Raw genomic sequence first — 9,677 nt, forward strand, 5'->3', positions numbered from 1 at the left:
CAAATATGTGTAACTGGAGGACTGTGTCCACCTCTGAATCACCAGCCCAGACCATACATGCTCATGTATTCTTTCAAGTAGAATACAGTGGCTAAGACTACACTTCAGTGCCCAAAGTGATGAACGTTTTGTGAGCTTCCTGTAAAGCAATTACACTGCAACTCAGACAGCTATCACAAGATAAATCTACTGTTCAACAGAAAATTGAAAATACTTCTTGATCAAATGCAGCTGAACTGTAAGACAGTCTTTGAACTTTTAATTAATGTCTGTAAAGGATTTTTACTTTGACATGAGCACAGCAACTGCTTAAAATTATTTTGCAATTGATAAAACCATACAGCTGATGAATTTTCTACCTTAACTGATCTGCAGTGGCAATCCCTTGGGCAATCAAAGTCTGCTCTCTTACAGGAAACCTGCAAACCAAACTCTTAAAAAATCTCTCACAGAAAACAAAAAGGGAAACAAAAATACACAAGTTTTCCCAAATTCAATATGGTTTATATAATACATACAGTCAAAAGCAAATTTTAGTCCACCAGCACTAAAAAAAAAAGTAAGAATGCATGCTCTGTTGTGTGGATAGTTTGCAAAGGGAAAAAGCAAGATTTATTATATGAATAAGTATCTACCTCATTAGGAAGAAGGTATCAAATAATATCTATGATGTTTACATGTTAAAGATTTTTCATTACATAGTATAATTTATTTGTCCTACTCCATCTTATTTTACCTGTGTGAAGAAGATACAGTTTTCCTTCAAATAAAATCTGTGGCAAATGTCATTAATTTTCATCAGACATATAATTTATGGCAATGGAAATATGTTAAACACTTGGCAATTAAGTTTTGTCTGTGAGTAACTAAGAAGCAACTGCCCTACAGCACTGAGTTTTATTTGCAATATTAGTAGTTGACATTATCTAGGAATAAAAGCTTATATACATATATTTCTATTAAAAAAAAAAAAAAGTAATAAAATTAAAAAATGTGCTTTTCCATTCCACTAAAACTAAACCGAAACTGTTTCCTGCATTTTCATGAGTATTGGTAGATATATTAATGATGATTATTCTAATGAATATTGAATTTGCTGTTAATGAAGGAATGATAAATGGTATTTCATTTGGTGGATGCTAGGTATTATTTGTAAGTATTAGAAAAAATTTATCTCAATTCTACTTTCACCCAATTTGGGGAATTTAATTCATCACAAACTACAGTAAATCAAATTTGGAGCACTGAAATTCCATCAGATCTAAGTATCGTGACATTTATTTTTGCTTTTTAGAGTCAAATACTACAGAAACTTAAAAACTAATAAAAAAAAAAAAAAAAGTCTCCAGCTCATTAAGCTATTGTCTAGAACCTACTGTGCAAATCTGTCACACAAATAGCGTCTCACAGGCAATTAAAATCTTCCTAAAATCTTCCCAGCATCCTCTAAAACAACTACCCCTTTGAGACAACACATATTTAATGTCACATTACATATTCATAGGTTGCCCTACCCCTGGCCAAAATCTGTAATTCCAGCCTTCACCATATGAGGCTGCAGGAAGTTCATCCAGAGTTCCCACATCACACAAGATACTCAGTCAGCAAGACAAGAACCATCACTCAGAGAAAAAACACATCTAAGATAGGACTGTTACCCCTGACTATAATGCCAATTATAATAATGCCAATTATTATAATGCCAAACCCAAACACTAACGTACTGTACCATTGACCTCACTAACCACATTCACAATTCATTATCTCATTTGAGAACTGAACATTAGGACAAATACAAGAAAGCCCATGTGCATGAAATCTCACCAGTCCCTGTCTTAGTGACTTTCTCAAATAAAACCTTTTGTTCTCTTCTTTCTAAGAGGCTGAGGAACAGTTTTGATTTTTATGGCAAAGCAGTGTTTCCCCTGGACCACTACTGTTGAATGAGAAAGCAAGGCCAGTACAAATGAGCGAACTGAGGAAACCATGCCTGAAAAGAACAAAATGTGAAACAGTATTTGGGTAAGTGAAAATCAGTTCTTATGCACATGATATGATAAATATTCCCAGTCCTGAAGATCCTCAAGCAGGCAATAGCTCTCCAACAAAAATTGAATGAAAAAGAGAAGCTACATGTTATTTGTTGCCCATGATAGGGCTCCAAAAGAGGGCTGCTGTCCATGAACAACAGTAGGAAAGTGCACGAATGCATTGTTGTTGCCCATTTTATCTTCTCTTGTGATCACAGAGAACATGCAAGTGGTTTTGAAAATTGTTGTATCTTGCCTCTCTGATTAGAGTCTCATGACTGAGATGAACAGTACAAGAACATGCAGAAAGTGAACATAAAAAAAAAAAAAAAAAAAAAAAAAAAAAAAAAAAAAAAAAAAAAAAAACAACAAGCAAGCCCAATTAAAAGAACAGTAGAGCATGTGGTGCAGAAAAACCCCATTCATCCATATGGTCTGGGACCACTGTTTGGGCAGCAGCCTCAGTGCAAAGGGCCTTGGGGTTACTATGCACATGGCAGGTTGTGTAAAAACCAATAGCATACACCCATCAGAGATAAGGGAAGGAACATTTTAGAAGAGCACGACCAGAAAACTGAAGAAGGTTGTTATTCTCCTTTACTCAGCATGCCCTCACACCATGGGACCAAGTTGTGCCCTGCCACCAATTGATCAGGGATGTGCTGAAGCTGGGAGAGACCCTGTAGAGCCACTAAGAAGGTTTGGGGCCTTAAGTACAAGAGGCTTGTGCAACACAGAGAGGCGGAGGGAGCTGAGCTCCTTCAGTCTGGCAAGAGGGTGATCTACCAGTTGACCAGCAGCCTACAGCAAGTTAAGCTGTCTACAGCTACCTGAAGAGAAACGGTAAGGTTAAAGAAGCCATATTCTTCTTGACAGTGCCAGATGATATAAAAAGGAGAAATGACCAGGAATTGCCAGTTGGGAGGTTCAGGCTGACTCTTCCCCCATCCCAAACTTTCTATTTTCAACAGTGGTGTAGTACAAGCCTACAACAGGGTACCCAGTGAGGCTGACCAGACAAAGACCTGACCAGACAAAGCCCAGTTGATATGAATGGGAAGAGTGTGGCACACACTTAGAATCACAGACTGATTCAAATGCAACAAACTGCTGCAGATTTATACTGAACTGCATCTAAGTATTCACCATCATTCATTGTCACTCTCCAAAAGAAAATGCTTACTAAACTTTAGGTGGCAGTTAAACTTCTTTACATTTTTACCTTTTCAGTACCTAATAAGATTGGCTTTGCCACACCATTTATGTTGTCAGCCCTTCTATCATTTGTTATTCGTAATACACATTATACTGTTATTTGTTTTTTAAAATTAATAAAAATATATTGTTACCCTAACAATACGAGGCTCTGACTCCAAAATGCTACTTGAAAAGATAAATGCCATAGATCTACCCACAAAGCACCTGGAACGAGTTCATTAGATGCCCTAAGATGGATAAAATAAAGTGATAAAATCATTTCTCCTGCTTTCTGATAGGCAAGTATTTAGCGTGGTGCACATTATTGTGTTTTGAATCAGAATGTAGAATGTAGAACCTCCCTAATTATACCCATAGCACAGTATGATGCAGCACTGTTAGCTCAGATGCAAAGAAACTGCTGTTCAATAGCCATCTGATCATTAGTAAAATATGTCTGGAAAGCAGATCTGGAAAACTAAAATAGCTAGTTACATGTTTGATGGCATCATTAGACTTTTTCAGAAATCATTTCTTAGCCCATTTCCATAAAGAATGCAAAGAACAAGAAGAAGAACACTGTAGTGGGTCACAAATTCATCTAGCACAGTGTCTTATCTCCAGCAATCACCAGCAGAAGATGTCCATGGAAACATCAATACAGGTCACGCAAAGTGATACTGCCCCGGTGCATGCATCCAGCCCTGCGATTTGTGATTCAGAAGCTTCCAGAGCAAAAGGTGATGGCTTTGAAAAGACAATGACATTACCATGAAAAATGTTAAAGACTTTTGCACAGAATTTATTAAAAAGTTAGTAAGAAACAGAAACTTTATTATTCTTGATATAAATCCAACATGTTAAAGTAAGAAACTTACGCAACTAATTATATCCTACCAGTAAAAACAGTATCAAAGAGTAATACTTTTTCTGAGCTTCTCATGCCATCTCTTTTTCAGAACGTCAGTTAAGAATAAAAATAATACAAAATCCTTATGACAGCTGAAGATGAAACCCAGAGTTAAATTTGCAACAAATCTGGAATTCCCCTTTGATCCGTCTAAGGCAGTGTCTACACGTTCTTATCAAACTAACCAAAGAACCCAAAATAATCTAAACAAACAACGACAGCAACAACAAAAAGAAATTCTACAACATCCCAAGACAACGGCTTCTCAGAAGTTACAATATTACAGCATTTTAACATACGTGCACGTGCATTAAATATGCACATGCTCCATGTGTAGGTGATGTGGTGTGGCATAAATACTTTATTAGCAGGAGTTTAAGTTACTGACTCATTACTCACAAATGGTATGAATGTTCTTTTCTGCTTTCATAAGCGTACATATTTTAAGTGTTCCTAAATGACTAAGAACAGAAGACTGTGGTGCTTGCAGTAAAGATTTTAACTAGGGCTTCCATGTAAAGAGCTACTGAGGTACACAAAAAGGAGCCAAGAAACATGTAATTTATGGCTCCGCTACCCAGCACAATTATACTGAAGTCAAAGGCCCGTGCTCAAGAGTAATATAGTTCACCTAGTAGCAAAAGTTTGCAGAACAGCTGTCTTTGCCAGCAGTTTGCATGGTTGTATTTACAAATAAATTAACCAACTGACTTCCAAATGCAGGTCACAACACTTGCTCCTCAGGTGGCTGGCCTATTTTTCTTTCTGCTTTGAAAGGCCAAGAAGAAAAAAGAAGAGCAAATTGGGCATAATTCTCAGCTCTAAAGTACTTTCCCTATGGAAATGAGAAATGAAAATATCACTGCAGGGACGGTTTCTCATTTGTAAATGGTGCTTAATTCCCCCCTTCTCACTGCAAAAACAAACAGACAAGACTAAATAAACTCATATATCTAAGACTTCAAACTGAAACTCCGAAAGTACCCTTGGGTTATTTCAACCGTGCATACCACAGTGAGCTTCATTTTAGGAGAACAATGATCTAGACAGAAGGTCTTACACCAGATATCCCATTTCTGTACCAGAAATAGTACAGGGCTATAACGGGCTCTGCAGTAGTCAAGAATAGCTTAGCAGAGGTAGGAGCAGACATCTCATCCACATACTTAGTAATGTCTTTGCCACTCTAAGCTGTTTCAAGACTTCTTTTTGTTTGTTTGCTTGCTTTTAATTACTTTTACTTATTTAGTTATTTTTATTCTGTAAGAAAGTATGTTTTCTAAGATGCAATTGTATTTGATTAGGTGGCTGGAAAAAAGGAGCCTGAAACATCAGAAATATTATCTGAATATTTGGCAGTCAATAATCAAAATTAAATAAATACCTTAAAAGAATGTATAGACTGGCAATGAAGATGGCTGACAAATTGACATCCAATGGAATTTCTAATGCACCTTAAAAACAGGGAGCAGCAGTAGTCACAGATCCTTAAAGGTAATATTATTACTAGGTGCCTTTATATTACAGTAATGTTTCAAGCTCTTTCACACAGATCTGCTCAGATAAAAGATATAATGTTGGCATTTACAGCTGCCAAAATTGCCATTTGCAATTAAAAATTAAAACTGGCACTCATTCTATGCAGGCAATTATCTAAACGCAGCTGGCGATCTTCCTTGTTTACAGTGCTGCTGTGTCATGACTTCACTCTGTTTGGAAATTTACTTTTTTTTTTTTTTTTTGGTGGTTTAAACTTGTCAACTTTATTTCCAACTTGAACTTTACTTGTTTTAATGGTTTTCATTGTGATGTCAGAGAGAAAGGTCCAAAACTGCAATTTATGGATTTTCTATGGCAACTTCAGGCACTGCAGTAAGACAGCTCCTAGCAAGTAGTTCAGAGATTCTCCCACTCTTAATTAAGCATGATCTACACCACAGGAGAACACCTGTAAGAACCCAAATAGCAAAATGTACCCAATGAATGCCCTCCAAGAAGAAAGTTCAATCTGTAAGGGTGATTTGCACAGTAAAATAGACTGGGCAGCTCTACTCGAGGGTCAAAAAGCCTAATAATGGCTAAACAATAATGTTACATCTGTTCCTACTCTTTATCGTCTATAGCAATTTTGATCTCCTAAGGAACTCCATCCTTGATGTATTACACTAAGCACACTGCCATGTTTTTGGCAAAGTACTTTTCTGCCCATGAAAACTTATATGAAAGTAGGATTTGGGGATTCCCTGGCTGCTGGGAGAGGAGTCGTCTCTGTGCTACCAAACAGCTTTTAGGGACCAGTTGCTGCTTTTTCACCGGAGCTGCTGTAACCGCTAGCTTGATTCCAGCAACTCTCATGGAAAATAGTTACCTGCAGCAAATCAATTAAATCTTCCTTTCTCTTAACAATGTATCTTATGTGGCCAAACACAGAAATACCTTGTCCTGCACCCCTGTTACGTTCACACCTATCACACTCCATCCGTAATTTATCGCAGCGTTTCCACCTAGTGCTCCATTGCAATGCCTCCTTGCCAGACACCGTGTTGCGTGTCTTCACCAGCTGTCCAGCAGCTTTTCGAGCCCGACCTTTCCCTCAAGCATTACAAAAAGCCGTGACGGCAGAGGATCGCCATCGATGTGAGGACCACTCGGAGATACCTGAAGTAGTTACAGGGCTCGGATCCCCTCACACCGCTATCCCGGGCAAGCCTGTGTGGATAAATCAGCGCAAGGTCCCCGGCGCCGTGTCAGTGCCGCTCAGCACAGGGGACGCAGGGATCAGTCACACGCTCCCTCGGAAAGAGGGGAAGCACTAGCCCGAAAGGAGGAGTTAGGTTCTCAAAGAAAAGGCGTAGAAATGCCATATACCAGAGAAAAGGCTGCTCGCTGCTTCCTTCCGAAGCGCTGAATCTCCCTTGCGGGCAGCAAGTGGGCGCAAGGGGGGCTGCCCGTCGGGGAATAGGAGCATCCCCCGGCGCAGTGTGCCTCGGAGCCGAGCCCACGAGTGCGGTGGAAGCACCGTGGGTGGAAGCGGCGCCCCGCGGGCTCTCCGGCAGTAACTTTGCAAAGCCTCCCGCCCGGTGACCGCCGGGCAAACGCCACGCCGGGGACCGGCCCCGGTGTCCCTCGACGGGGCGTCCCGCGGGTTAGCGAGGGTTAAAGGGGGACAACGGGGGTTATCGGGGGTTAGCAGGGGTTAGCGGCTTTCCCGGCTCTTTTCCCGCAGGTGGCAGCGGCCCCGCCGGGCGCGGGGCGATGCTCGGGGAGCGGAGCGATGCTCGCGGGGAGGATGCTCGGAGCCCAACGGCTCCAGACGGGACGGGAGGGGGTCGGTACTCACACGAAGGCGTGGTAGACGAAGGCCCAGCCGCGGGGCCGCTCCAGCACGTTGTACAGGTAGTTCTGCAGCCGGCGGTACTTGGCGTTCCTGCGGCAGCTCGGCCCGCTGCTGTACGACAGCGGCTTGCCCAGCAGGCTCATGCGGGCGCCGTGCTTCCCTCGGCGGCCCTCCCGCAGCCCGGCGGGGGCGGCCGCGCCGCCGGCGGTGCCCAGCAGCAGCAGGCCGTCGCCGCGGGCCGCCGCGCTCGCCAGCGCCCTGCCCCGGCCCGACTCCACATCCTTCATGCCCGCCGCCGCGCCGCTCTTCACCCAGAGCCCCGCGGAGCCGCCCTCCTCGCCGCCGCCGTGGTTGCGGGGCATGGCATCACCCCGGGCGCCGGGGCGGGCGCCGGGGCCGCGGCGGAGCAGGGCGCGGGCGGCGGCGGCGGCGGCGGCGGCCCGCAGGAGGCAGCGGGGGCCGAGGGGCTCCGGGCGGCGCCCGCGGACCGGGGGGGCGCGGGCCACTTCGGGCGGCCCGGGCTGCGGCAGCTTCGCGGGGGCCCCGGCGAGGCGGGCGGCGGGCGCCCCCCCGGGCAAGCTCTCCTCCCCCCGGCCGGCGGCACCCCGTGGCTCCGCGGCCCGGGGCGAGGCGAGGAGCCCGGGACGGGGCGGCCGGAGGGCGGCGGGCGGGCTCCGGGAGGCCGCGGGGGCCCCCGGGCCGCGGCTCGGCGGCGCCTCCCGCCGCCCCCTGCCGCCCCTGCCGCCTCGGGCTGCGGGCGAGCGGCGGAGGAAGGCGGCGAGGAGGGCGGCAGAGGCGGGGAGAGCGGCGGGGCGAGCGGCCGGGCGGGACGCGGAGCCCACAGGCTAGGCGATGTCCATGCAAGTCCCAAAAAGTCGCCCGGTTGCCGCCGCTCGTCGCGGTCGGAGGGAGGCTCGGCCGCCGGCGGGACCCCGCTGCGGGCGGGGAGCGCGGCCGGCCCGGGCGGGGCAGCGCAGGAGAGCCGCCCGGTGTCCCCCCGAGGGCGCGGCGCAGCCCCGGCGCTTCCGCCGTGCCCCGGCCCCGCACGGTCCCGGCGGCGGCGGGGGCTGCCCTCGCCGCGGGCTCCTCGGTCCCCCCCACGCCCCCCCTCCGCCGCCCCTCTGCCCCCGTGCACGGCGGCTCCGGCTCCGCTTCGGTGCGGCCGGAGCGCAGCGGTGCCGCCTCTCGGTGCCCGAGCTGCGCCGAGAAAACAAAGCTCCCCCTGCCGAGAGTGGGCCTTTAACTCCCCGGCGCATCAAGGTGAGCTTGCGGAAAAAAAAAAAAAAAAAAAAAAAAAAAGAAATCCACCCCGCAACGCCGCAGGCGCGGCCGCTCTCCGCGCCTCTCCCCGCCCGCAGCCGGCGGGAGCCTTGGCCGCCGGTTGTTTGCCGGTGCTCGCAGGGTGCCCCCAGTCTCGGGGAGGCAGCCCCCAGCCCCGTCGCTCCGCGGCCACCCGCTGCCCATGCCCATGCCAGGGGCTCGGCACCGGCCACCACCCCGTCGGGGGTCGCCGCGGTGGCCGCGGGGTCGCGGGAGCCCCGTGGGACACGGGGGATCCCCGTGGGACACAAGGGAGCCCCGCGGGTGCTCTGCAACCAGCTCGTTGGGAGCAAGTGCAGGGCACTGTTTTTGCAGTCTGGGCACTGCCATGTGAAAATACGATGCCAACTCGGGATGGGTTAGTGAAAAGTAATAATTTGGGCTCCGATGTTATGCTAAAATGAACAGAGGCATTCGGAAATTCAGTTAGTTTTTGGTTTTTCATTTGCACTGGCTACTTATAGGCCAGGCTCTCAAGCCTTTGATTAACACGTGTATCTCCAACTTTCAGAAAAGAACCTTGTGTTCTGGCTGAGGACACTAACTTGTGCCTCTAAAGCAACACGGAAGCATCAACAGCACTCATTTGCTGCTACCATGTCTCCAAAGCCCTTCAATCAGTTGTCTTTACACAAAGAGCTTAATCTTCTTCCTTTCTTCATTGCACTTCCTCTCTCACAGCAGGCAGCAGCAAACAGGAACTTTCGAACTCACAAACCACGACGGCCACTCAGACTCGTGATAAGGGGTGGCAGAAACAGCACACATGTCAAAACAAATGTTAAGTAGTTGATATAAGTATCCACAGCAACCCCATTAATATTTAAGCTTTCCAGTGGCACATATCTACTCCTTCTTCGAATTGTAAATTGAGTTAGTTAAT

At 46.8% G+C, this 9,677-nt stretch overlaps 1 protein-coding gene across 1 annotated transcript in view; it reads right to left on the minus strand.

Moving 5' to 3' along the window:
- KCNQ5 (potassium voltage-gated channel subfamily Q member 5) overlaps nt 1-8,308 on the minus strand; it is a 290,627-nt gene extending 282,319 nt beyond the window's left edge. Inside the window, exon 1 of the mRNA XM_084514930.1 lies at nt 7,478-8,308. Within this exon, the coding sequence (XP_084371056.1) occupies nt 7,478-7,836 (359 nt within the window). The 5' untranslated portion in view covers nt 7,837-8,308. The remainder of the gene's footprint in view (nt 1-7,477) is intronic.
- Between the last annotated feature and the right edge of the window lie 1,369 nt (nt 8,309-9,677).

Source organism: Aythya ferina (assembly GCF_964211825.1).
Source record: "Aythya ferina genome assembly, chromosome: 3".
In the NCBI taxonomy this organism is placed as follows: Eukaryota; Metazoa; Chordata; class Aves; order Anseriformes; family Anatidae; genus Aythya; species Aythya ferina.